Below are 27,540 nucleotides of genomic sequence, written 5' to 3' on the forward strand. Positions count from 1 at the left end.
TTATCACCAGAGAACTCAGCCATTAGGCCATATTCTCAGATCCCTTCAGTTAAAACAAGTGCTTGCTTTGCATCCATCTTGATGATGATGAAGGGCAGCAGTAGAAAGTCCCAAGCAGTTTAAGTAGGCAGGGCTGCCTCTGTAGTTAATGCAAGTTTGACACGGAAAACAGAGGAGAAAGAATAATGCAATGCACTGATTCAGGAAAACTGAAACTTCTCACAAGTATGCACAAACTTTGACGATCTATCGCTTTCAAATCTCGAGAGAGCTTCGTAGTAAAATCAGAGCACAAGAACTACCCGGAACAGTCCAGACTTTTAGCCAGTACACAGAAATTTATATTTTCTCTGTTTGATTTAGGTCATGGATTCAAGGACCTCTGTCCCCTCCAAATGCCCCAGCCACCAGGTTATCTGGTACTTCTTGATGAGTAAGGGTTTTTTACTTGGCTATTGTTCTTGCTTCATAGAGGTTCATTCTTCCATGTAGCCATAATATAGAAAAGGTCTTCATTATATCAGTATAAAATGGAGAAAATGTCTGAAATCTCAAAAAACATACTGGAAGGAGTAATGGTTTCCTGCCCAAATCCAGAGGCCAGCATCCCCATCCTACTTTACAGAAGGGGAAGGACAGTGAATCACAGCAATGCAGCAGTATCTTTGGCAGAGGACTCAAGCCTCCCTCACCCTCAAGGCACCGTGCTTTCCATGAAAACCTCCCCCAGGCTGAATACAATGATTTTCCCAGCCAGAAAACTTTTTGTTCAGATTAAGATTTTTACTGCAACCAAGCATGCAACCAAGCGCCTCTCCAAATATTTACCCTCTGCCCTGGACACAATGGAGCCAGTAAAACATTACTTTGACAACTAGCTTTGCTTTATGGAGCTGTAAATATGTATTTTTCAATAGGCTGGCAGCAAGAGAGATGTTTTTCAAGCTTGACAACATCCAAAATTAACAGAGATTCATTTCAGAAGAGGAGACAGAGTAGAGGAAGGGGGAACACAAGCCCGAAGCCCACAGAATATAAAATCTAGAAAGCAACTGCCAAAAAGCCCATGCACAGCTGTCTTTTGGCTTTCAGAAAGTGATTTAAACCTCAAACAAAATCAGGCTGACGTGGATGGCACAAAGGAAACCACTTCGGGCAATGTTCACACTCAGAAAGGAGTCTTTCTTATTACCTTGTTGGAGATGGCTCAGTCTTTGGAAATGCATGGCTCTCTCCCACTCCTCTCACCTCCCTACCCCATCTTAGCAATAAGAGTTCATCTAAAACAGTGGTATTTACCAGAAATGGAGATCTTGATATCTGGGATGACTTCACATTGCAACCTTCATGCACCTCCAGAGCCCCACTGCAGCAGGGATCTCCCTGGTAGCCCCACAGTGGTGACAACCACGTCTTCAAATAAGACCATGCTATTTTCAAAGGGCTATTGAAGCTTTCAGGAAAGCAACCATCCAGCTTTGGAATAAAGTTAGGGGCCAGGGGAGCTCATCTCTTTCTGTTATTTCTCATGGGTTAAGTATGAAACAGAGCACAGAAGTAGCTTGGTCTCACTGCTGTAGATAGGGCTACAAGGGCTTCCTAAACCTCTCAGCCCATCTCGCTTGCTGGAAGGCACATGAGATGACAGCAGGGAAGGAAGATCCCTGTCATGAAATGTTTACTGTGTCGACCCTGGCAGCATCTCATCCTCCTTCATGTGCCAGAACATTAAGCCTGATATGCCTTCGTTAGACCCAGCACTGCTCTCTGATGCCTAATTTGACTAACCCTTTAGTGACTAATTTAATTACCCCGGCCCACAAACTGACAGACAGCTGTTAAAAATGGTTATTGCATTATTAATACGCTCCAGTAATTTCCCATTAAAACTATACTGTTAATAATTTTTTCCCTGTATTTCTTCCCTCTTAATTAGTCTATTTAAAACTTTGAAGGAATATTCTCTTTATGGTAAATGGGAGCGTCGAGCAAATTACATTTTTGATTGAATACTTCTGTGATAGGCCAGCAAATAAGACCGTTGAGTTGTTAATTATTGTCAGAGTTCCACACGATGCCTGCTAATGAGGCAGTCAATCTTCTCTGCCATTCCCAGAATATTAATGGAGGCCTTTGGTATTGATTTTGTCACTGGGAGAAACCAGGAAACCCTCTTTCTTGGGTAGCTCAGAGTGCTGCAGAGCATAGAAGGGAGTTTGCCCTGCCCAGTGTGGTGGCTTGAGTCAAACAAGATCCCGAAGGGACTCTGTGAGGTGAGGAGTCTTGTCCAACTTTTGCCAGCAAGGGTAGTAACGCAGACAGAAAGGGGAGTGTTAAATCAGCAGGTAATACAACAACTGCATGCTGCAGCTTAACTCACACTTATTTATCTGTGTGCTCACAAACCTGACTCTGGAAGGGGGCCCAAAGAGGGCTGAGGACCCCCAGGATGGAACGAACCAAACCACGTTTGAAGTTGGTTTAAGCTCCAGAAAGCTCCCTGGAATGATAAACGTCCATGTTGCTTGGACAGCTGTGCACCAGACGTGCCGGTCTGTGTGTCCACATCGAGGACTACCCCTCCCTGTGAAGCCACGCAGATGCTGCAGCCACCGTACCCACTGGGGACAGGCGGCCGGTTCCGTGTTTCGGCTACTGCCTAACACACCCACTGCTATCACCACATCGTTTCACTCTCCCAGGTCCTTCTGTGTCTGCCTGTTGACTTTTAACTAGATCAGACTCATTTCTTATCTTTCTTTGATAAGAGGGTGTTTTGTTTTTTTTTTTTTTTTGAGGAAAGGAAAATACCTAATCTGTCTGAATTTCAACATATAATCTGATACAGTGATGCAGAAAACTTATTAGCCAAGCTACCATGGATAAAGATTCACACAAAAAGCATAAGATGCATAAGAAATTATCCGTCTGAAGACAGACACTGAGTTGTGCTGGAGGATGAAGAACAGAAGTTTCAGTAATATTTCTCAACTTGTTTGGGGATTGACTCTGTTGGATACATTTACTAATATTCTCATTAAAAAAGGAGTTTGTTAGTGGAGGCTGCCGGTGTCAAACCATAGAACCTGATGAGTCTTCCCATCTTAGGGTTCCATTGCATAACTCATATTTAGCTTTGTGGGGCAGGGAAGGCCATTTTGTTCTTTGCCAAGAACAACAAGGATGTGGTTCCCAATGCCCAAACCATCTCCTGGTACACAGCATTTTGGCCACGCCAGAGATAATACTACTAAAAAATGTTATCATTTTATAATAGGGGAATGAAACAGAAAGGCTAATGCCACACACGAAGTCTACAGTAACACAGGTTTTCCTGGGCACGGCTTCCTTAATTTCTTATCTGTGACATCTAAAGTATAAGGCATAGCTGACAGTGAGTGAGTAATGGATGGGCCTTTCCAAAAGCTTGCAGTTGCTCACAAATCAGCATTACCTGAGGTCAAAATCCCACAATACAAATAAGATTAAGCCCAGTGATATCAATGGAAGTTCATCCTGACTGAAAAGCAGAGATCCAGATGCATGCACACACACACCTCTCCACTCGTGTCACTGAAACCAGCCTCGAGCCCAGCTGACAGCCCAGCTATCCAATTAATACCATCTCTCCTGCACAGATGCCTACCTGCCTTGGTTGGGGAGAGGCTGCGATAGAGGCTGTATGCATGTATGCACAACTAAAAGATGATGCACGTGTCCCTCCTTCAAGCAAGCATGAATACACAGAGAAACTGTACCACTTCATCAGTGGAGAAACTGTTCAAGAGACACAACTCTTGTATAAGTGTGTCTACCTCTATCCTCTACTGGTACAGGATCTCTTGTAAGAAAAAGGGAGCAATGCTTGTTCATGTAGAACCCTTTTCTATTTTATAAGTGATGACAGGGTGGGCTTCATGTTGGTGAGTCAGTGCAAACTTGCCCCAGCCAGCTGATGAAGAATAACTGGTGACATTTGCTTGCGTAGCTGAGGCCAGCCCAGAGGTTTGTAAGGCACAGTCACACTCACCACACAGGCAGAGTAAGTAATACCTACACAGATGCATTGCACGATGAGTCAAGACGATCAGCAAGGAATTGGGGAACAAAGACAACTGACTTCAAAATCCAAATGGTCTAATGGTCTAATGGCTTTGGATTTCAAAGAGAAAATGCTCTCCCTACCATCCTGATCCCCACCATCCTTGGTGCTGTCTCCTCCTGTCCTGTCTGTGAAACGCGTGGAGCCGCTACTGGTATGCTGCAAAGATGTACTGGAATATGACAGCAGGCAGCAGTGGTGAGAAGATCTCAGCAGCTCCTGGCAACTTCAGAGGTGCAGCAGAGGACAAAAGACTAGATTTGTCAGGACTAAATGGCATGAAGGGATGGAAAACGATTCAGGCTCCCGAGAAAATCCGCCATCACCCTGAGAGCCAAAGGCACAGCTGTGAAAAAGTGCGAGCACCCACTGGGTAGAAAGCTGTGCTCCATCCAGAAGGAATGAGTGAAGTCGTCTCTGCACAGGGAAGACAAGAGCGTTCCTGGGCCCTCGTATGCCTCTGCTTTGCCATCTTCGCACGCCTGCCACTGCACTGTGCAGCAATCTCGCCTCTCTCAGGCTGCTTCTTGGTCCCATTGGGGCAGAAAGCTCCACCTGGAGTTTCTAAATAGGTCATACAGCATTTCATGCTCCATTTTAGGTCTCTAGATTTTATTAAGAAACTATCTGTGTAGGATGCCTAGCTCAGAGACCTACAGAGTCAACAGCTAGCACAGAGACTCCTCATTGTCCCTTAAAACTGGCTCACTGCCCTTTAAACTACTCTTGCCTTCTCAGCCCAAACCTTTCCCCATCCCTACTCCCAGCAGGGAAAGCTAAAATGGACCTTGCAAAGGTCAGAAAATCTTGGCTTAGCAGGCAATGTGCCAGCATATATCAAACTGTCAGAGCCACCAGTAAGAGGCCAGAGCTCAGGGACCCCACTGCAGGTAATCTGCTCTACTGAGTAGTCTACGCCGGCTTTTTGCAGCCAAATGCACAGCTTCGACCGCCCTGTCCTGGTCACACTCAAGCTGAGTGCTGAGGATTTCTGGCTGCTTCACTCCCTGCCACGTGCGACTGCAGCAGGATGAGCGGTGAGACGGACATAGGGACGCGCGGCTTGGGCACGTGCTGCTGCAAGCTTTGCATCCCATTGCCAGGGAGGTGGTGGAGAGGACACAGAGGGCAGTGTGCTGGACTTCAGCTCCATCTCCCAAAGAGCGAGCCACTGTCCTGGACTTTGTAACTTCTCTAAACAGATGAGAGAAAGCAGGTAAAAGGGAAAGACCTCCACACTTGTCAAAAAATAGACCAGACCAGCCATTCTAGGAAGACTCTACATCTGCTTTTCCGGATGCCACTGGTAAATAGTGAGGTGAGGAATTTTTGGAGCATGAGATGAGCCATCACTGCCAGTTGGGCTCCAGATGCTACCGACTCCCTGCAAACACTGCCACCAGCAACCCTACAGCCCAGGAGAGTGGAACAAAACCAAGAGACAGGGACAGGCAGCAGACAACAGCCTTCCCAGGGAACAGCTGCCCTGCCCGCGCTGGAAGTGGCTGTTGGGCAGGGACAGCAATCCCTGCAGCAAAACAACAGCAGGCTGCTGCCCTCCCGCTCCCTCCCCACCTCCGCCATATGGGAGGGAGGGAGCCGAAAACCTGAGTACATATGCATACATTGCTCTCTGCAGAGCAGGCTGCCAAAAGGCCAGGGAGACAGATGTTTAACAGTAAATCTTTTCATACTCCCTTAAATCTCTGCAAAGCTCAGCTGACACTTCCAAAAGGCTCAGAACTGGGTTTTTTCCCTGCACTGCTCTCCAGATTTGCAATCATTTCCACAGGTTTCTTTGCTTCTCTCAAGGTTGGGCAAAGAGGTACCAGTAATTTCTGTGTTTTCTTTTCCACTAAGGACCAGTGCAACAAATTAGCACTGCTGCTCCCCAGATACAGTCAGCTCCCCTGTCACCCATGCCATTTTGGAGCCCATCTGCTGCCCACTTTTGCCAGGCTTTCTAAGCAAGCCAGGCACTATTTTAACCGCAATGAAGTTTTTCAGCTCAGATTGAGAGCTACATTTTTTGTTTTTATAAACCAGGCTTCACTAAAAAAGTTTTTCCATTTTTACTTAATTGCTTATGAAGCAGCATATCCCAGTTTCACCAGGAAAGGATGAGCCTGTATCTCTCCAAGAGCCTCCCATGAGAGGCCATGGGAAGCCATCCTTCATTCCGTTCAGTGGCAGCCGTTCCTGACTCTCTTGCTCATTTATCAAAATCACAAATCAGTTACATTCAGACTCAAACTCTGTCTTTCACCCCACAAAACTCCTATCACCACACTGGCTGGGCACCAAGTCAACGTACTATAAAGCTTGAACGGTTCACTCATCTGAGCTCATATCCACCAAAGCGACAGACAGTTTTGGTCAGGCTGGACAGGCTCAGGTCTACCTATGACCAAATCTGTGGTTAGGGTTGATAGGCTCCTACCTTAAGCCCTGGAAAAGCTCTCATAAGAGATGGACAAAGCCAGATCTCATAAGATATCAAATGCTGGCTTGGCTCAAATCATCCTGCCTACTCTGATCTCCCTTCTCATAGGCACTCCGGACATGATGAAAACTACACTCATAAAAAGCTCCCTGCAAAAAGGGAGAACAAGGAGAACCTACTCTGAAAGGGTAATGAAGAATGAAAGGGGAGATATCTTAAAATAGTCCTTCCATAATAAATAGTCTTGGCTTGCAGAGGTGTCCAGCTCAACTACCTGGAGTAGGTCTAAGAGGGCTCACTATTAGCTGCTAGTGAATCAACAGGCAATGTCCTTCATCCACAGGATTCACACTCAGATGGAGGCAAACAACCAGACAACCCAACATATGGGAAAATACGCCACCTCGAAGACTGGCTGTGGGCCACCCGAGGCAGAGCTGTCTGGCCCGCATGCCCAAATGTCACTCTGCGTGTACAAGTACTCACTTCAGCACCGCCGCCTGGGGAAAAAGCCTCAGCTATTGAAGTAAAGGTCAAGCTTTAAATTAAGGGCATGCTTTGAGCTAATAAAGGGTTAATGACAGATTACAGGCCTTTCAACACAGGCACTTAAGGAATTAAACGGGGGTTGAGTTTAGGAGCCTTGTGGCAGGTTAACTTCTCCTCCTCCTGCCAGCTTTTCAGGGGAGAAAGCTCTGGGGAGTTGGTGCAGAATAGCTGCTCTGCACCATTTGCTCAGGCAGACAAGCCCTCAGAGATGTTAGGGGCCCATTACATCCATAGCTCGTGTCTGGCATAGAGGGCTATAAGCGACTCGTTCACCTCTTGGATTCTAACAGTCAAGGAGCTCTATATTAAAAGATCCACTTTTTTTTTTTAATCATTATCCCTTTATAAACTATTCAGATACGGCCCAAAGCTGGCTCCACATCCCGAGGAACTACATTTTAGAGCCAAGATTTTTCAGTTCTGGCCCATCTATGTTTAATACACAATGATTAAAAAAGAAAAAAAAAGAAAAGGAAAATGTGGATTGAACTGAATAAAGAGACTTCTCATTGCAAAAGCTCAGTGCATATTTACACAGCATCCTGCCTTAATTCTCAGCTTCTTCATTTATGTCATTTTAAGCCTTCCACAGTAGCAGGGTAGTATTAAACAGCGCTTAATTGTGTGCTTCTGGGTTCAGTGCAGCTCCCGCCGAGCCGCTGCCTGCGAAGGAGGCTCTGCCCACGTCTGGAGGCCTGGCTGGGATCAGCCGCACGTCCCCATCGGGCGCGAGCGGGCACGTGCGAGGCAGCGGCAGGGAGGAGGTGCCGTGGCAGACAGGTCCCACCGCAGGGAAGAGGGGAGCAATGACGACTGCCCCACGGGGAGACGGGTAAGCGAGCACTGTCCGGACAGCATCAGGAGATATGCCTCGCCTAACCGAGAGGCACTTCGGTGAAGAACCTTCGTTGGCTGGGCAGAGTCCCCCCTACACCCCCTGGAGAGGCACCTCCACAGGGCAACCCAGCCTATCCCCCAAAGCACGTGTAAGACAAAACGACACTGGTCTTAAGCATGTTTTAAGTGATATCTCCAAGGGCACGAGAAGCATCAGTAGCAAGGCAGGCAAGAGACCCTGCAACGTGACACCTGGGACAGAAATACCCATGTGAAACGCTGGGACCTCCTATTCTGCAGGAAGCGTGAGCATGTTCTCCCTTGGGAAACCCATCCAGCCTCAGTACCAGTGGATCTGGAAGCCGTGCATGCAGCTGCACACTCTACATTCCCACCACATGCTTCCCCTCCAAAGCCTGCTCAATACCATTCGCTTCAGTTTCCTCAGATGGAGGAAAAATATGCACTAGATGAATTATGTAAGCACCGCACCCTGCGTAAACATCCACATCCCTCCTTCCCAGTGTTTTCTTCTTTACTTCCATTTCGCCAGCGCGAGGCCTGCTCAACTCTGTTCACATCCTCTTTGGAGCCCAGGGCCCCAAAGCACAGCACAGCTTGCATCGCTGTGTGGCAGCCTGTCCCTAACTACGCCGATCTATATTATGATAAAAGGCATTTGGTTTCAGCCAATAGCACCTCATTATATCAAAAACACCAGAGGAAATGTCTGGAGTTGAATTGATTAGTGCATAGTAATTCTTCAGGCTGTGAAAGCAGGGCAGTTCCCAAGATGGGATTATTTTTTTGCTAGGCTTTACCTAATTTTCATGATTTTTTTTCCCCTCCTGCTTGCTTCATAGCCTTCCTTCCAATCCTCTTCAGCTTTGCAACACACTTCTTTGATTTAGTCCCTCAAAACAATATTCTGCTTAATGCATTTCTGCTTAGTGCCTGGGAAAGCACTATCTCCCACCAGCCCTCTGCACTTTAAACATGTAGCAGCATGAAAAAGTTTATCTGTACAGCGAAATGCAAAAAACTCTCTAGAAGCCAGAGTTGGGGAGACCAGAGAAATACTTGACAAGTACTTATAAAAATCTAAATCAGTAAAGTGGAAGGTGCTGATCAGGTTTGCCCACTGAGAGGGATGGCAGGGCTGCACTGTCCCCTTGCTGCTGCATCCTCCAAGCCTCAAGCAGATACAGAACAACCATGAAGACGTTCTCAGGATCATTCACTGGGCAGGTTGGTCCTTCTAACCTCCTTTGAACTACTTTTGTTAGTTCTCTTGTAGGTCAACAAACCAGACAGGCCCTGTAGACAATCTCTCTCGCACCTGGAAACTCCCTATTGGGGGGGAAGGAGACAGGGGTGACCCCATGCAAGACTGCCTGATGCTGACAAAGCTAAGAAGCTGTTCCCCAGGTCCTCACTGCCACGCCACGGCCTTGGGAACTGGCCTGGGACCTATCAACACATTTCTCAGCCTGTGCTTTCAAGACCCATCGACAGTGGTGGGATTTAACACTAGGGAGAGCTCAAGCTGTAGCTAAGCTGCTGAGCAAATTTATCCTGAGCTGCTTGGAAAGTGCGGCACCTGATTGCTCTCCAAAGACTCAGAGGCTGGGAGGAGAAAGGGAGGGCATTTTGCCTTAATAAATCATCCAGAGAGCAGAGGTGGCATCCCAGAGAGGAGCAAATCCCTCGGGAGCAGCTGGTGCGACAGGCAGCAGTGGGGCACTGTACCGAGGCTGCTGGAGTCAATGGAAACATCACCCTGCACCTGCAAGAGCAGAAGCTGAAACTAATTAACTTCATTTGTCTTTGGAAACCGCAGCCTTGCAGGTTCACTGGCTGCACTCATGTCGGTCCCAGTGCCAGGCCTCGCTCGCCCACATCCTCAGTCGGGCTGTCTACCCCGGGGTTAGGAGGCCAGTGCTCGCTGACAGCAGACGTGGGCTCCAGCTCCAGCTGCAGGTTCCAGCTGCCTGCAGACCCACCGCTTCCCTGCTGCCCTCTAGTTGAAACCAAACGGCAAGTTTTTCCACTCTGCCTTGCCTGTAGGAATATCTGAACAGCTCCAGCCAGCATGAAGAATACAGCTGCCTTCCCTTGCCTTTCCACTCCTACTCTCCAAGCCAAGAATGATGTTTCCCTGTAGCAACAAATATATCTTTCCTTCCTTTTGGGGATAAAAAAACACCATAAAACAAACTAACAGGTACGCAAGTTCATTTTCTCCAAGAGTCCTGCACAGATTTGTAAGGGCCAGCTTCTTCCCTGTGATGCCTTTAAAATGGAAGGACAACCATCCCTGGTTCACATCCACCTCTATTCCCTTTGCTGCCACTAAGATAATTTCTTTCTCGTACTAGCTTTGAAGCTTATCACAGAATGGCATGCTCCCAAAAGTGCTTCATCTCTGATGAATTTTATTAGTTTTGTCCTCTGAATGAAGTGATCCAATAGCAGTTACAGGCGATAAAAACAGAGAAAGGAGTTGTAGAAACAGTTCACATTGGACAAGTTTAAGGCAATGGAAATCCAGCCAGATTTTTAGCCAGCCACTGGTTGTTTAGTGGTGTCAGGTCTTTCCAAGTCGCATTAAAAATAGCTATGGAAAATACATTAATTTTTTCCTAACGTCACTACCCCACACAGGACACACCAGAGTTGCTGCCCAGTTATATGCCTAAGCTGAAAGAGAGCTGCGCATCTAGACAGGAATGTGGCCTTGCTTATCCATCCTCCTACCACTGCTTCAAAGCATCTCACAGACTTTAAGATAGTTTAAGTTAGATCATACCAGATCTCAGAAGCCCTGGCAGAGAAGGGGTGAGGAACCCAACCACATGCTGCAGAGCGTGCTTCCCAAGACTCAGAGGAAAACCAGTCCCTCGTGCCTGCTACTAGCATCCCAGTTCCTCAGATGGCCTTCTCTCCCATGTTAAGAAGTCCTCTGTGCTCTGAGAAAGGGAAGGGAAAATCTGCTTTGAAGCTGACGTAGAAAAACGTCCTGCAGGGGTGGGTTAACCAGGGCTCAGATATGCAATGTATTAATGCAGCGCAGCCTGCGGCAGCCCGCCAGCTGAGCAGCTGCCTGCAAACACGCTCTCAGCTCACACTGGATGAAGGTAATATGAGTTAGCTCAGTCTGAAACAGAAGGCAGCAAAGCTGAGTCCAAACCCATTGCACTTGCTGCGGCTCAAGGACCTGCTCTATAAACTACTTCATCGGCTCCGCTCCTGCACCGGACTTGTTTGGCTGCAGCTAAGCCCCGGGCTCATCCGCACTGACCTGACACTTTCTAAAAGCCTGGCAATTCCCCCTCCAAAAACACCTTTGCCCTTGGAATTGTAGACTGAGAACCTGGATGAACTGCTGATAAAAGAGGGGAAGGAGAGCTGCTTAGGCACACGCACAAATACTGAGATGCAGAGGCGGTCGGGGTGCGCATTTAATGGTCACGCAGCTCTTCTGGAAGGCAGGAGGGTGCACAGACTGCAGCAGATCTTTCTGTCCAGTAGCTACATGGATAAATCACAGCATCCCACTGACATGAGCATGTCCTGGTAAAACTCGGAGAAGGTGGAATAGCCATCCTGGGTGGGGAGAGACCAGCAGAGGTGGCATATCTACTTCCAGCTGCCTCTGCTAGACGGACTGAAACAGCACACTTCACATCATGGGAATGCATGGCTTCTGATATTGAAACACCAACAGAACTAAGAGGCAGCCAAATTAATGTCAACATCCCTTTCACTCCTATGGGAACAGCAAATTTAGACTGAGGGATCCCAGCACAGGAAACCTCATGTAGCACTACAGATGGCTAACAGGACGCATGCTGGGTGCAATGAGCTGTATCCAGGGCACTGCAATCACCTACCTCCGAGGAAAGCAAAGAGAGCGCTAAGTTGTGGTAAAAGCAAGTAAGGAAAGGCCTGGTCTGGCTAGGAAGCCCAGGGTCAGCTGGATGACCACACCATGAATTTGCACCCATCAGATTTGTGCTTTGCAGACCAACAGGTGGAATACTAGTCTCTGGTTTTTGTGATAATCTGTAAGATGAAACGGTGAGGTATGACACATATCACAGCATGAGAAAAAAAGAGGAGAAAATAGGGCCTGGTTTCACCACCCTGAGGCTGAAGCAAGCTCTTTGCTGCCATGAGCAGTGCAGCACAGTGCAGGAGAATCATCGCTGTCTTGGCTAGATGAACTCACTGGTCTCTCTCCCACCTGTAAATTTTCTAGTCCCCTTCACAGGCAGGGAGATGGCCACAAAGGCAGAGTTAATAAACCTCAGACAGGGAGGAAAAAAGATAAATAAGATAAAATACTACAGTAAGACTCTATAAACAGAGAGGTCGCAGGGACCACACTGTCTTTGAACAGGCAGCTACAAAGGGTGCTCCAGCCAATGTTTAATAGGAAGCAAAGGCAAGAACATAAAACAAACATCACCATCAAACAGGGAAGAAAGAATGCCTTTCCTTGAAGAAACCTGAAGTATGATTCTGCTATCTTGCATCTGCCTTTTCTACCAAGTATTCACATCAGCACAGCGTTTCAAAGCCACTACTTGCTCTTCCAAACCTTTTGTATTCTGCATTGTCTCAACACTGGCAGGATCCTGCTCAACCACAACACCGGGCTGCTGCTGGCAACAGGCAGCTTGAAGGGGAGCAAAACAAGAACTTCCGAGGAGCCGATGGAAAGGGGAGTAGGACGCTGAGAAGGGCTGGGGCACCCTTGTCCTAGCCAAAAGACCCCAAAGGACACGCATGCACACACACACAAATAACCGCAACGGAAGATCTGGCGTAAGGACTGGCACAAAGGGAAGCTGCAGAGTTTAATGCCAAATCAGACTCTGTGATGAGAGATCCCAGCTACATTATGGGGAATCATTCTGGGTGTCAGAAAACATTGTGTATTTGGCAGCTGTTTTTTTTTTTTTTTTTTTAATTGTCTCAATAAATATATAAACAAAATCTGTTTATCTGTTTGGGCATTTTTCCTCTCCTGGGCTCAGCAGCAGTTTCATTGGTGATAGGAACAGCAGTCATTCAACTGCAAAACCTGTAGTTGTTTCTGGTGCTTCCACAGTTGTTCTCTATGACGGATTTGCCAAAAAAGCTAGGCTTAAATTTATTTTTGCTATCCCTAAGTGGTTTAATCATTTTCCTCCTAGTTTTACAGCCCCAATTAAGAATTTAGTGGGATTCCATAAAGGACTGGAGTACAGAGAGAGAGAGAAGTTCGGTGTTACCACAGTAGGAACTCTTAAAAGGCCCAAAAGAGAGGGCTGAAATGTACTTCTGGCTTCCATACATTGCTGGTGACAGCTCAGAAAGATGAGAAAGATATGCTCTGAGCAGTGGTTGTTCTCCTACAGCCTGCCGTGAGGTCTCTGCACCCTCCTCTGAATCAGCAGGCACAACAGAGGTCCAGGGAGACACGGTTTTTAACACCATCCTACCCTGAACACCACCTAGGTGATTTCACCTTGAGTTTTTTTTTTTTTTTCCTTTCCTCTCTACCCCGATTTTTCTATCTCACTCCACTTTCCATAATTCCGTCTGTGTTCCAGTGTTCACACCCTTTAGATGGTGGCCACCAGGCCTCCACTGAGTCATCCCATATGCAAATGAGATATGTTTGACTGTTTTAATCTGCTCTTGTAAACCCAACCAGGAGGTAGGGAGGAGGAAATAGCCCAATAAGCAGCAAGTCTATAGATGCAGGGAGGGGGAAGCCTAGGACTGCCGTTACGGTCGTTTTCAAGCATTAGGAGTTTCTTCTCTGCTCTTTTGCGAGACGACAGCCTGTTGGGATGATGAGAGGCACAGGCCAGGACAGTGGGGACATTATCTCTGGGGATGACAGCATCTCCAAGATGTGTGCTGTAATGAATTGCTCTCTTTTCAGAAATGAGTAAGTTGTGCTTAGTGATGCAATGATCAATTTGCTCCATCATGTGAAGCTGCCCATTCATCACAGGTACCTGCTGGCAGGCGCTCAGGGCTGCTTTACCGGCGCTGGCGGCTGCCGTTATCGACAGAGCAGTAGCCTTTGACGGCAGCTCCCCGCTACTCGCCGTGACTGCCGCTTACGGAGCCAGGGTAAGGGCTTCCTCCACACTACCACATTCTTGCTCCTGGCGAGCGCCTGGAAGAGGGTCTCTCCAGTACTGGATGCCCAGGAATCAGAGCCATTTCTGCCAAGGAGTCTACAAGGCAGGAAAGGGAAGAAAGGATCAAGGTGTCCCATGACATCTCCTGCACATCCAGGTGGCACTGAACTGCGAGAAGGGTGCTGCTGAGCCGAACAGATCGTGGAGACAGAGCAGAGAAACAGTGGCAGAAGTGAGCGTGAGAAAAACCTTTGCACTGAATAGAGAGTGCCTGAAATGTAAGGACCTCCTCAAAAAAAATACATCCAGCCACAAACGTTGTAAGATTCTGCTTCAAAAGTCCTCAGTTGTAGTAACACCCATTCTCCCACGTTCCTACAGATAAGGCGCAAGACTAGGACTCAGGACAGCTGAGACCTGTTGCTAGTGTGACAGCATGGCCTCAGCAAAGCTGTTTCATCTGCCCAGCCTAGATTCCCTTTGCATCTCTTATCCACTTCTTTTTTAATCTCTTTCAGATGGAGTGTGCAGGGTGTCTCACACAGCAGCCCGTCACTGACCTCCAAAGCACCCACGTTCCTGCAGAGAGTGTCACAGCTTGCGACAAAGGTCCCCATCATGCCTGGGGCAATGCCATGCCACCAGGGTCAGGGCAGGGAGCACGCCCGGAATAAAGCTCAGCTCTGTCCTTGACATTAGAGAGCACGCACTTGTCAGGACTACACAAGGAGTTCAGATGGGCAGCAAAGCTCTCCATCGCTCGGTGGAACAAATATACTGTGCGCAGCACTAAGAACTGAAAATATAATAATAATAATAATAAAAAACCTCTAGTTGATTGTACTTTGGCAAAGAATTCAGAGAGCAAAGGGGCTCACATGGGAGCAAAACGAAGATGAATTGTCAAAGAGTTCAAGAGAATTCATTCTTCCACTGAACACTTGTCTCTCCATCAGGACATCTCAAAGGCTTGTCAAGCAAAGGCAGGGCTTTTAGTTGTTTCTGTGGTTGCCATAACGATAGAGCTATATGTCATGTCAGGCAGCAGCTGAGGCTTGCTCCCATGATTTATATTTGCTCCAGAGAAATTATAAACTTCTCTTCAGAGGTGGTGACAAAGCAGAGCTGTGTGAACCCCACTTTGGAGAGGTGAGCAGAGGGAGACCACCGTGGCAGCACAGCAGCCCCATCGCTGGTCAGCAGCTGCCATCCAAACGGGAAAGGGGAGTGAAAGAGGATGGGGCATTTGCCATCCTCTCCCGCTCTGCTCTGGGCAGCACCCGTGCAGCTGCTCCCTGCGGGGCAGGGATGCTGCGGGCACCACGTGGAGCTGCCACCTGCTTGCAGCCAGGTGCTCTCGGGAGCTGGGGCCACGGGTCCTGCCTGCTGCAGTCTCCGAGGAACTGCCACAGGGGCAGAGCAACGTGCAATCCCGCATTTGGAGCGATTCCTTGTCCCACAGGACAAGCAGTACCTTCTAAATGTCCAAAAAGAGAAGGCAAAAGGTATTCAGAGAAGGTCAGTGGAAGGACTGAGCACCTGGCTATTTGTTAAAATGAGTACGGGCTACGTTAGCAAAGATGTCACCAGCAGCACGGCCGCAACGATGTGAGACGCGTGACCGATGTTACCATCATGCAAAGGATTAGCCTCTGGGGTTGAGGAGGGGATGCTTAATATCATTACTCATCAATTATACATTATTATACATTTAAGTTTCATTAACTGTAAAAGAAACCTTGTGCTTAATTTATGATACATAGCCTTAAAATTTTCACCATCGAGTTCTGCATGCAAGGTCCTATCCCCACTCTTCCCCCCAGAGCACGCAGAGCACAGGCAGCAATCCTGCAGGGTTAAGGTGATGGCATGTTTACACGTAGACCTTTTGCTCGTATCTACAGGAAGCTTCTTTACTGACTTAAATGCAGCCTGATCCTTTTGTTCCAATTCACCAAACCGTTGCATACAGCTTGTAGCACTACTCAGCAGTAACACGCACCAAGAACAATATTGCTTCAGAACAACAGCAGGGAGTCGGCGTTTCTCTGGAGAGCTGCTGATAGGCAGATCCCCACCTGTCCTTCCTGCAATCTCAAGCACCTTCATAGAAACACACAGCCACATTCGAACCTTTAACCCTCCGAGTTGTAAAGACTTCATCAGTTGTTTTCTTCAAACCAGGCTTTCTGCAATTTTCCTCCATTAAAGTCTTCAAGACAAGTGACCCCTGAGCCAAAAGGTGCTAGACTAATGAGAGGTCTGGAGGAATGCAGCACGCTCGTTATTAATGACACAGAAGAAATACAGGACTGAATTACCATCGCAACATTACGAGACAGCAAACAGGATACTCAAAGCGCTGAGACACAGCTGTGTTACAGCTGCAGTAATACAGCGCAGGATATGAACCCTTGGCGCTGAGACAGGACAGTACCCGAGCTACATCTCTGCAGCACCACAAGTAGGAGCTTCTAACACAGGGGCACATGATGCCGCCGCCATCTTACAGCCCAGCAAACTGTTCCCTCCAGATGCAGAGACCTGACTGTATTTGACTACCTATGAAACGGATAGCTCCTCCGGTGGAAAATCAGACATTAGGGATCACGGCTTGGAAAACAGAACGCCCAGAACTGTTGCATCACCCTTGTTAAAGCTACCAAAATAAGTCTATCTCAGTCCAGAGGGACAAAGCAAAGAAGTTGCAAGATAAACAACTTTACAACCTTCTCATACCTTTCTTGTTTCAAGAAAGCACCCAAGAGCCCCCAGGACAGAGACCGGACAAAACAATCCTAGTGGGCACTGAGCAAAGCTGCATCCCTGCTCTCAAACTGCGGTGGATGTGAACAGCCCAAGCATGACTCCTCAGCACCGATCCCTCAGTCAACTTCCAGTGCTCAGCTAAGACTGTGCCACCCTGATTTCCATTCATCACACGGTATTCAGGACCTTGAGCTGGCTGCCTGATCCCCATTTGAGAAGTATTTAAGTTCTAATGCAGAAATAATAGATCGTTTTTTGGTTTTCACTGTATCTGTGAAACCTTCCATAATTCAACATCAAATATTTATTATTACGTTTATTAAAGTTTTAATAATTTAGAACCTCTTGCACGTAAGATACAAGCTCAGTGAACTCACCTCCCTTACTCTACCTAGGTCACTCCAATATTTATATCTGGAATTCTCAATTCAGGTTTCATTTACGAGGGAGCAGGCAACAGATCCCACACCAGAAACTCCTCTCCTCCCTCCCTGGCAACCTTCCATCCTGAGGCTATTCCACAAAGATCAATGTCTGGAGGCAATTACTGCGTTGAAGTAGAAATCAAGCTTCCTAGTCTCTATTTTTGCTCCAATACCTTTACCAAAGATGTGAAGAGGGAAAGAATAATGTTTTCACAGCCCTGTATCTGGGAAAATGTTAACATACAACAGGGTGACTCCTTTGTTTCTCAGCTCAATGTCAGAAATGCTGTGCAGATAAAATGTGACTCTTCCAATATATCCAACTGTAGGCAGGTATTTACTACCAATCTCTTTTTTGCAGGAAAAGGAACAAGCACTAACTAGCAACAAGAGCACACATAGCAGTGAGGACCTCTTGGATGACACCAGTCCTGGCTCTGCCAAATGTTTTTGCAGGCATCTGCTCCAGCTATAGCCCTACTGAGATTCATGGTGATCGGACAGAGAAATGGAAATGCACAGTGTAATAATTGGACAAGTGACATTGCTTTCTACCAGGTCTGACCTTGGCCCTTTATGACCACCAAAGCAGAGTATCTAAGGCTGGCTGCATGTGATACACGTAAGAGTTTCTGAAAGATAATGGCATTTCCATACTGGCAAATACATCTACTTAAGCTGTTCAATCAAATATCAGATTTAAGTCATTCTAAAATTGCCTCGCCAAAGGTTTTCACCAATTTACTTGACTGGATTGGCAGACTTTAGGCCAAAATTGAGAGCTGTATGCATGGGCCTGGCCTAGACCCACCAGGACCGAAAAACTAGGATCTGTCACATCAAGTTTCTCATTGGAAGAAGCTGGAATCAAACTTATTGTCCCAGAAATTACTGCATCCTCAAAAACAATTTAAAGTGCAGTCTAGTCACTCAACCAGGAGGAAAAGGAGAAATCTGCTTCTTACCTGACATCTGCTGGATCTTCCGTCACCAGAACATCTGTCTTGCAGCTGGCGAGAGGATTGATAGAAAGCTCCACAGGGGGTACCACGAAGCTCTTACTGACAGGTAGCCACAGGCCTTGACCCAAACTATAGGTGGACCTGGAATGCGGACAAACACGTCACATAGAAACATAACATCTGCAGTAAACGGTGGACCTCTACTGCATCTGACTACCTGGAAACCAAAGCAGTGGTTGTATCACCAGACTAATTAGTCTCTTGACCTTGTCCCAAATGCCAAATGCTAGCAAATAAAAGAGAAATAGCTAGAGACAGGACAGGAAGAGCATGGGGGTAATTATGCTGGTCCTTTTAATCCAGGGGATTTTTCTGTGCATACTCTGCTTGCTTTTACTCAGATGCATGCCTGGCAGAAGGCATGAGAGGAAAAGCCTTTCTCCTTCTGCAGAATATAGACAAATCTTTCAGGTTTGTCAAAGGCAAATGACACCAGCATGCTTCAGAGAGTAGGACAAGAGGGAAAGAGGCATGACCAGGAGGTAGCAGTCTGCTAGAGGAGTCTTCACCAACAGGCACATACCTCCCAAATGGTTAAGTTGAATAGTCACTCAACTCACCTGAGTATCTTCTCTGGTGCTTGCTCTCCTGTGACTAAATCGTATCCCCTCTCAAGTGTTGTGTAGGGCCAAGGCCTAGGAGACAAAGAAGGAGAGAGAGAAACCATGTCAGGTCACTCAGCAGTAAGAACACCACACCTGGGCCCCAGGGCTTTGGTTCTAGTGACAGACAAAAAGGAAGATTTGACTTCTTAGTAATCTGAGGGTCAGGAGAGAGAAAGCACATCTTTAGCTGGGGGGGAGGGGGGGCTCAGGTCCCACTCACCCTTCACTGTGTCCCCAGTCATTGCGAACACATAAATGACGATGGACAGGGTCTGGAGCATAGCCTTCGTGACAGCTGCACTCTCCTAAAAGGGAAAAGGGAAAAGATCAGACATTTCTGTACAAGAAGCATGTGAGAAATCACCGCACTGGACACTCCTTCCTTGTCATTCGTTGCTGCACATTCACAGGCTTCCCCCATCCTTGTGCTGGACATAAAAGCACTTTGGACTCTTCTGAAACATCCAGGTGAGGAAATGTGGAAACCAACCAAGCAAAAAAAAAAAAAAAAAAAAAAAAAAAAAAAAGGCAAACAAAAAAAACCACAAAACAAAACAATCTGTAGCTTTTATGAAGGAGGTTACTTGATGAGGTTCCCACTGCAACTCGGAACTAAGTCTAACAATTCAAAAGTTGTGTCTTTATTCCACATTCCTGTGCACCCCTGCAGTTCATCCTTGCACTTGATGGTTTCCTAGGAAAGCTCCCTGCAGAGAAACCCCCTCGCAGGTCTGTCCTGCTTTGCAAATGGCTTGTGCTGAGCATCACACACCTCTGACAGAGAGGCTGGCCTGTGATCGACAACCTGTTTCTCAGCACGGATTGTTACCTTGCTTGAGGAGGGCAACTGTTCCCACACACCTCTCACCTGTGGGGATTCACCTCAGCCCCTTGGTAGAGAGGCAGCCAATCTGGTGCACCTGCAACCTGCTTGACCCACCGTGGTGGAGAGCTCCCCTTCTCGCCTCTGCTCCCTAACACCTCGCGTCAGGGCACGAGAGCAACTTCTCTACCAGCCCAAAGATCAGCAGTGCAAGAGGTGGCTCTTTCCCAGGTTTTCCAGTTTCTTTCACATGGGAAGAACATAGCGCTGAAAGATCTGACCTCTCACCCTACCCCGTCTCCATATTCTGTATTCAGCACCCTTTTCTGTGCCCTCTTCCTGGTGCTAATGGTTTCTTGTCCCCCTTTCCCCTTCCAGCTCTTCTTCCTTCTCTCTCTGTGCTTGCCTGCCCTGTTAAATCCTTTTGACAGCACAACTGGAGACTTTTTCTGCACCAGAGACCTGACCATGCTTGGCCCTAATCGATTCCATGTTTGGTAAAAAATACATATCCTGGAGCAAGAAATGGTAAAATAAAAAGATTAATTAGATTTGCACACAGAATTTCTGTTACAGAATTCTGCTGATTTTTTTCCCCCAGCTCCCCTCCTCTCCCAATCATGCTCTTGCTTCACAGAGTGGCAGGCTGAGTTTTAAACACTGGCCGAGGTGCCGAGCCAGGGGAGTAGCTTAACCTGTGGTTTCACCCCCATGTGCACAAAGGAGGGAAGATGCTACGAGACAGGAGGGAAAGGGGATACCCCTGTCACGGAGTTAATGCAGATTGACAAATACCTGTGTGTTCTTTGGGTTCCTAAGCAAGTTCTTAAAACGTCTCACAGGGATTATAGTAAAGAGCTTTATTGTCAGGAGGGGAAGAAAGGGGGGTTCAGCCAGTGAGATTTCGAGGAAAGCTGTCTGGAAGGAGGGGGGAGGCAAAAAGAAAAGAAAGAAGAAAAAAAAAGAGACAGCTAATGATGTGCTAAAATGCAACAGCACCTTCATGAAATATTCACTGCTTTAAACACGTCTAATATTAAAGATTAAATGTCCTGGGATTTGTCCTAGCGACTTCGAAGCATTGATTTATGATCTGTCAAAAGCTGCTAACCTCATGATTCATAACGGGAGAGGTAGCAGCATTGCTTCTCCAAAGGGAAAGAGCCAGGAAGGAGACAGTGCCGTTACCTCCTGGTAGAGTTCAGCCGCGCTGGAGGAGCCTGCCTAGCCTGGGGGGCTGGGGCGTTCTTGTTTTAAAGGAATACATGTCCTAATAGCTCCATCAGTGATTTAAAAAAAAAAAGTTATTCTTTTCCTTTGGTGCTTAGCACACAAGTTTCCTCAGCCGCGGCGTGGATCATTAATTCCTGACGCTTATTACATAACAAATATATGCTCTGCAAATGAGAGACATCTCGAAATGCTTGCAAAGCAAAGCTGGGAGTCCTGGGGCACCGGCTCATTCTCAGCTCCCGCCACGGAAATTACAGCAAATCAGCCCAACATCTTCACAGGTTGGCATCAAATGGCCTGAACGCCCTCGTTCGTATTGCTGGCTGCAGATGCCAAGGTGGTTAACCCCTCTGCTGCAGAGCCAATGTGTTTATTTTGTCCTCCGGTTTGTTTACTGTTCAGTCAGTTTGGTGTCGGAAGGAGAAACTCTATCAACCTGCAGAAATATTGATTTTATCGACTCCAATCCTAGGCTTCCAACAGCTACAGCTGGTGCTTGAGGCTTTATTGGGAGGTTTACTGGGAGGTTTATTTCCGTAAGTGAGAGGGCAAACGCCGGCACCTACTCACCTTTCTGGGGGGGTATCAACAGGCAGCAGAGAGGTGTTGGACAACGGGGATAATCATGCAAGGCACTAAGATCACAGAATCACAGAATGGTTGATTGAGGTTGGAAGGGACCTCTGGAGATCATCTAGTCCAACCCCCCTACTCAAGCAAGGTCACCTAGAGCATGCTGCATAGGATCGTGTCCAGGTGGGTTCTGACTATCTCTAAAGATCACGTACAGCTGTCCCTCACCAAGAGGGACACACAGCTTGTAGATTCACACGCTATTTGCAGAGTTTCAGGAATCCTATTTAACCAAACGTTGCCATCTCTAGCCAAATGTTTTAAGATATATTTCAGATCTATTAGTGGGATTTTCAAAAAACTCAGCAGAATCTGTTGTGTTTCTATAGGTTTTCATGAACATTTGTGCTCTTTTTAGCATTGCTGGGCAGTTAACATTTCTTTGGCCCCTCAAACTCCTCTATTATTTTATCTCTTTTCTCACCCCCTCTGGCTGTGCTGCAGAGCCAACCCTGCCGCAGAGCTCTGCTGCGAGGAGGGCTCATCCCCGCACATCGAGAAACACTCCCTTGGCAGAGCCGAGTCCCCAGAGTGACAGCAAAAGGGGTTCCCCGTACCTCAAACTCCTCCTTTGAGAAAGCGCATTTTCTAAATGCTGGACTTCAACATGCTGCTAAACTAACAAACACCAAAACAGCTCTGGTCTCAAATTGCTAAATCCTGTGTGCTGCTGACACAATAGAATTTACCAGCTCAGCATTGCTCGGGTTAAATTAGGATTCAGTCGGAGCTTAAAGTCAGAGATGGGCTTTGACAAATAACCAAAGTTGAAGCCGGATGCAATTTGTACCGGTTCTGCACACATCTCAGTGCAGCACTTGGCTTCTGCAACAGGACAAATGACTCAGGATCTACAAAATGCTGTGAAAAGCATCCTGTTTCTGCAATCAGACACCCATGCTGTGCACAATGGTTAAAACACAGACATCCATCTTCCTCTGAATTCATAAGCCACAAGTCAGGTTGGATAATCCACAGAAAATCTCAATCTATTATAGCAAGAGGCAGGATCACTGCTCACTTAGTTTAAGCTACAGCAGGTTCCTCCTTTAGGTTCTGAACGCACTGAACTGGATTTCCAGTCTGTCAGTTAACAAAATGCTGGGAGGGTGGAAACACCTCTACCATTGCAGAACAAAAATGCACGAAGTGGGAAATGAAACACCACAGCTCTAGCAGAAGGCTCAGAGAACAGGTTATTCGTGTCGGACTTGCATCTGTTTTGGAAGAGAGGGGAGACAGGAGGCCATGGGGAAGAAACAACGCCTTTCTGCATTAGATCAGGCTTGTCCTTTCTGCAGCCCAGGGCGTTGTTTCAGTTCCTGCCTATTCTCTGCTTCATTTCCCTCTTGATTGCCGCTTGCTTGCCCCTTATTTCAGTGCCTGTTGCCACAAAGCTGTAGCAGCTCTCTCCTTCTAGCTGCCTACTGTCTTCGGCAAGAAATCAGCTTCTGATTTCACTTTTTTTTTTTTAACCACCTAGAACGGTATCTAGGCTCTCCCACTGAGATCAGAAACCCTTGGGCAAAGTGGGATAGGGAGCTGGAAGAGAAACTGAGAACACTTTTCTGCTCACAGTGTCAGTGGGTGACACAGGTGGGCATCCAGTCCCACCACCGACTATGAACTGGCCAGCCTAGGATAGGCATGCATTGAGAAGTCTGGATGTAACAGTAACAGCAGCAAGGAGAATTAGTGGGAGCCTATTTCTGTATACTGCTGCCACTCCTTTTCCTGTTCCCCGTTCCCCACTTTCAGAAAATCTCATCAAAGACTGCATATCTGCAACTGGTTATAGGTGAAACAGAGGTCTGTGTGCTAGCTTCTGCTTCAGGAAGGAACCTTTGTCTCAACTAGCAGGACACATGCCAGAAACACTGGAGATAGGCCTCACATGCAACCTTCCTCTTTCTGCCACGCTTTCATTCCCAGAGAGGCTGGTGGTGACTACTGATAGCTCAGCTCAAGGTGTCAGAGCCACACGCAGCAAAGCGATGAGCTGCCTAGAGGCTCCCGGAGTCCCTAGGCTCCCCAAAAAGCTGCTCACTGCAGTCATCGGGATTTTTACTCATGGAGCCAGGGGTATTTGACACTGGCAGAACAAACCTGCAGCTCCTGAACCCCATCTCCATATCGCTGATCTGGGGCATTTCCTTTTCTGCTGCAGCCTCTCCATCCTACTGCCACCTGGGGTGGCAGTAGGATGCTCAGCCCACAACAGACTCTGACTGTGCATGCACTGCAGCAGAAGACCTGCCAGCAGAGAAGTGATCGTGCAGCTCCAACCTCCTTTGGCTCTCAGATGTTATAGCCATTGCCACCATCCTCTAGAGTGACAGAGCTGGGAAGGTGAAAAGGATCCGGGGCCTAACCTGGAGGAGCAAGATAATATGAGAATGTGCCCAGCTGGTGCAACACGGAGTTACAGCTGTTTTCAGTATTATTTTCTATGCTAGAAGGTGTAAAGTCTTTCTTTCCCTTCACTCACCACACTGTGCTGCTGCTCCTCCTTCTGAAACGGAAACTGGGTCTTGTGCTGCATTTGAAACCTTCTCAGTCGCCTCCTTCCTCAGCCTCCCGCCGGGGAGCAGGGCTGCGTGAGGAATCCCCCACAGAGGAGGCTCCCGATCCTGCCGGCGTAATCCTGTTAGTCTCATTAGGGTGGACGATCTGCTGCGATAATGCTGCCAGATCCCCTTAATCCACCAGCCCAGCACACAGCACGTCGCAGAGGCTCCCGGAGTCCCTAGGCTCCCCAAAAAGCTGCTCACTGCAGTCATCGGGATTTTTACTCATGGAGCCAGGGGTATTTGACACTGGCAGAACAAACCTGCAGCTCCTGAACCCCATCTCCATATCGCTGATCTGGGGCATTTCCTTTTCTGCTGCAGCCTCTCCATCAAAGGTGTGAGCCCCACGTGAAAGCGCTCCGCTCCTCCAGGAGGGACGCAGTGCTGGGGTAGCGCCTTTGCCTCCGAAGCCCCGGTCCTGGGGACACCGTCCCACCTGCGGCTAGGCCTGACGTTTGCTCCTGTGGGCTGTGAGCTGAGGGAAGGTTTGGGATCTCCTCCACGACACTTCTCACGCTGCTCAGGGGCTCCCTGTTTGGATGCAACCTCCCCTCTGTGCTAAGAAACGCCAGCGCTCTGAACACGCACACGCGTGCGCACGCACACTTCCAGCCTGTCCCGGCTCTCCAGGTCAGCGCCCAAGGATGGCCAACATGCCAGTCCCCGCAAAGCACTCTCCACGCCGGCGAACCAGAAACCCAAACCACCGCTTCCCGGCCCTCCTGGAACCCCTCGCCGGCTCCGGCTCGGCAGCGCAGCCGGGCCACCCGCGCCGCGGGGCCAAGCGCGGACGGGCCCCTTCCCGCGCGCCGCCCGCGGGGTGAGCTCCAGCGCAGCTGTGCCCCTAACACTGCCTCTTGCTTCTCGCCTTTCCGCCCGCCCCGTCCGCCGAGCGCGAGGAGAAAGGGGCGGCAGAGGGAAGAAAGCGCCGGGGAGCGAGAAAGCCCAGCTGTAAGCGGCGGGCCAAGGCCGAGCATTATTCGGCCAACACAAGCGCCCGTTCAGCGGCGCCGCTCGCAGCCCGCGCGCGGCTGACTGCGCCAGTGTTTGCGGCCCGGCCGCGGGCACAAAGCCCTTCTCTTCCAGGGAAGCCGCCTTCAGCGACAGCGCGGGGAGCTGGACCGAGCGCGGCAGGCGCGTTTCTGTGCTCGCACCGAGCCATCTCCAGGGTTACGAGCCCGCTCCGAGAAGGCTCCTCGCGCCGGCAGGCGGGGGAGGATGCGGCTGCCCCTCCGCTGCTCCCTGCGTTGCCGGCTCCGCGCTCCTTCCCTGCCGTCGGGAACGCAGCTTTCGTCCTCCCGCGCGGACAGAAAGGGCCCGACGGCTGCCCGGGCCAGCCCGCGGGGCACGTCGTCACGAGGAGCGCGGCTGCTGCGCGGTGCCGCCCTCCTCCCAGGCGCACGAAACCGAGCAGGGCTGCTGCTCCCGCCGCTCTGCGACGCAGCTCTCGAGGGACGGCGCCTCGCTCGGAGGGGCACCCGTCGCCCAGCTGCAGCCAAAGGGCAGCAGCAAGGGGCATCTCCCGTCCACGTCCCCCGCAAGTGCTGCTTTCCAGGCCACTAACTCAGCGCTTGGAGAGGGCAAAACCCTCTGTCCGCAGCAGGAACCTAGGAGTCTCCACCTGAGCGGAGGAGACCGTGCACCAGCACTGCAGCAGACCTGGGTGCTCCTCAGATCCCACCTCACATCAGATGCACCGGAGACCACGCTTTGTGAGCCACGGGGCTCCGCTGTGCCCGGACGTGGCACGTCGAAGGTCGTGGCGACGCGCAGGAACGCTGCCATCAGTCCTCGCTGACAGCCGCACAGCAGACGCCCAGAGGGGCAGCAGTAAACAGATCAATGTGAGTTGCTCCATCCCTCCAAGAGCTACGATCGCTTCCCTCCAATAATGAAGTTGTTGAGGCCTTGGAGTTTCATAAGCAGCATCCAGAGGAAGCTCTGGATTGATTTGTCCTTTGCTAAGGGTTTCTGAGCTCCTGGCAGAACGTCACAGAAACAATTTCTTAATCCAGCATCTGGAGAAATTTTGAAATGGGTGAATCAAATTGTTCTGTCTGACTGGCTGTCTGAAGCACATGCTTTGGTCCTAAGGGCATGTCTCTCATCGGTACAGTTTGTTCTTCCTCACCATTTACAGCGTATCCCCGACCCTCAGTAAAAGCAGTAGGTTGCAGGGTTCCCCAGGGGCTGGGGAACAAGATGGCCCGGGCCAGTGCTGCCCTCCCCCAGCCACAGGACCCCCCTTGCGCTTGGATTTGGCTACATCTCTGCACCCATTTGTGTCCATGCAGCAGTCCCACCAGTGCTCTGTACCCCTTTCCTCATGGTGCCTCGCTTTCTACAGCACGTTTCCCACAGTTTGCCATTCCACGTAGTGCTCGGGGCCTTGGAAAGGTGCCCTGTGAACACGGTTCCCCATTGCACTCTCAAAGCTGTTCTAGCCGGAGGCCACAGAGCTGCGATAATGCACTGACGCATGAGAAGGTGCCACGGGCCCACCAGAGCAGCATCTCTAGTTGCTCTCATCCAGCCTAAGGCACATGCCCTTGCTATAACCTTCTAACACGTGTGCAGGCTCCTTGTGCTTAGCTTGACTGATTCAGGGCTTTACTCTCGAGCCAGCTGCCCTCTTGCGTGGCCAAGAAGGGGAAGTGGAAGCTAAAAGCGGGCAATACAGCAACCAGGACACAGTGCCTCAAACAACAGCAGGGTACTGGCTGCCAGTTTGATCGCTCAGGAAATGCTGGGGTAGCACAGTGCCATCACGCACCTGGACTGCAGCCAGCTCAGCACCGAGGGAAGAGTCTGGAGCTGCCAAGATCACAGTAGGAGGCTGCCCAGCTCTGGTTACCTTCAAGATGGCAGTGGGATGACCATACCACTCCCAGACCTTCTCGTGACACATGATTTCCCAGTATTGGAAACAAAAACATCAAAAGCCATATTAGACAGGGAGATCCCAAATGCCATGCATCCCTCAGACAGGGATTTCTCTACCTGCAGTATAGCCCAAGGCAATAAAGCACTGAACTAGCTGCAAGCAGCACCATCGCCACACCAGTCTGGCTCCTGGGAGCATCTCCTGAGGCCACTTGGGTGACTGAGCCACCAGCTGCTACATCTCTCCCCAATGAAGCAGCAGTACTCTCAGCGGCAATGATGAAATGGAAGGAAAACTTTCTGGGAAGAGGCCAAGATACGCACGCGCACCAGGTTTCATGCCAGGGTTTCTGACTCTCAGAGCTACAGAAAGTTAAAAAAATTCTTAACAAAACCCTCCATAAAGAGTTTGCTGCACCTCTACAGGATGACACAGTGAGGGTCCTTTTTGAGAAAGAGATTCAGAGAAAATTAAACACAGGCAAAGATGAAGAAATAGTCTT

General features: G+C 48.9%; 1 protein-coding gene across 1 annotated transcript in view; it reads right to left on the reverse strand.

Moving 5' to 3' along the window:
* ASTN2 (astrotactin 2) overlaps positions 1 to 27,540 on the reverse strand; it is a 410,202-nt gene that overhangs the window by 205,651 nt on the left and 177,011 nt on the right. The window contains exons 8-10 of the mRNA XM_062590667.1: positions 19,116 to 19,200; positions 18,851 to 18,925; positions 18,234 to 18,371 (exon numbers count right to left, since the gene is read on the reverse strand). Of these exons, the coding sequence (XP_062446651.1) occupies positions 18,234 to 18,371; positions 18,851 to 18,925; positions 19,116 to 19,200 (298 nt within the window). The remainder of the gene's footprint in view (positions 1 to 18,233; positions 18,372 to 18,850; positions 18,926 to 19,115; positions 19,201 to 27,540) is intronic.

This window comes from Rhea pennata, chromosome 18, assembly GCF_028389875.1.
Source record: "Rhea pennata isolate bPtePen1 chromosome 18, bPtePen1.pri, whole genome shotgun sequence".
In the NCBI taxonomy this organism is placed as follows: Eukaryota; Metazoa; Chordata; class Aves; order Rheiformes; family Rheidae; genus Rhea; species Rhea pennata.